Consider the following 955-nt stretch of genomic DNA (forward strand, 5'->3'; position numbering starts at 1 on the left):
AAAACATCTCACAGATGACAAATTCAAAGTTCACAGTAGACAGAGAGACAGTTAAGGAGACAGTACATGTGACTTTAGTAACTACCTGGTCTTATGGCAGACACTGGAATAATCCGATGACCAATAAACTTCCCTCCTTCCTCAAAAGCAGCGATTCTCAGAGAGGCCAGAGTTGGAAGAATCACCTGTCAGAGAGACAGTCCCACCATTAACAGACAGGTTGGACAGAGGTGGTGTAGGGTTACAGTCTGTCCCTCTTGTCTCTCTGCCGCGTCTCACCTTTTTGAAGACAATCGGCTCTTCGTCCCACACCGGGTTGATGGCGTTGTTGTTCTGGGACGTTTTGGTCTTCAGAGCTTTCCTCCTGGTGTCTGCAGGAAGTCCAAACATGTCCACCTCCACGTACACACCCACCCGCCGCTCTGTCAGGAACTGGCCTGAAATCACCTACAACCCACGGACACATAAACAGACAGATTCAAACATGTGTCAGTGAACAAATGTATACTGCTGATTTGGAAAAACTTGTCCATGCTTTCATCTTCAGTAGACTTGACTACTGTAACAGGGTCTTTACAGGTCTCCCTAAAAAATCTATCATACAGCTGCAGCTGATTCAAAACGCTGCTGCTCGAGTCCTCACGAATTGATTTTAAAGTACTTTTGCTAGTTTATAAATCACTCTGCTACTACAATATGACCCCCCCCCCAGACCTCAGGTCATTTGGGACAGGTCTGCTTTCTGTCCCCAGAGTCAGAACCAAACAGGGGGGGGGGGGGGGGGGGGCAGCGTTAGGTTTCTATGCTCCTCATATCTGGAACAAACTCCCAGAAAACTGTAGGTTCGCTGCAACTCTCAGTTCTTTTAAATCAAGGCTGAAGACCTTTCTTTTTTATGTTGCCTTTCTTTAAATGATGATGTTTATTTCTTTAATGTTTAATTTCTTATACTGCA

General features: G+C 45.4%; 1 protein-coding gene across 1 annotated transcript in view; it reads right to left on the minus strand.

Annotated features, from left to right (window-relative positions):
- The window catches only part of LOC116705016 (1-phosphatidylinositol 4,5-bisphosphate phosphodiesterase beta-1), a gene marked incomplete in the record, with an annotated part of 36209 nt that overhangs the window by 10358 nt on the left and 24896 nt on the right, over nucleotides 1-955 (minus strand). Inside the window, 2 exon segments of the mRNA XM_032540852.1 lie at nucleotides 86-185; nucleotides 280-447. Of these exon segments, the coding sequence (XP_032396743.1) occupies nucleotides 86-185; nucleotides 280-447 (268 nt within the window).

Source organism: Etheostoma spectabile, chromosome 17 (assembly GCF_008692095.1).
Source record: "Etheostoma spectabile isolate EspeVRDwgs_2016 chromosome 17, UIUC_Espe_1.0, whole genome shotgun sequence".
NCBI lineage: Eukaryota > Metazoa > Chordata > Actinopteri > Perciformes > Percidae > Etheostoma > Etheostoma spectabile.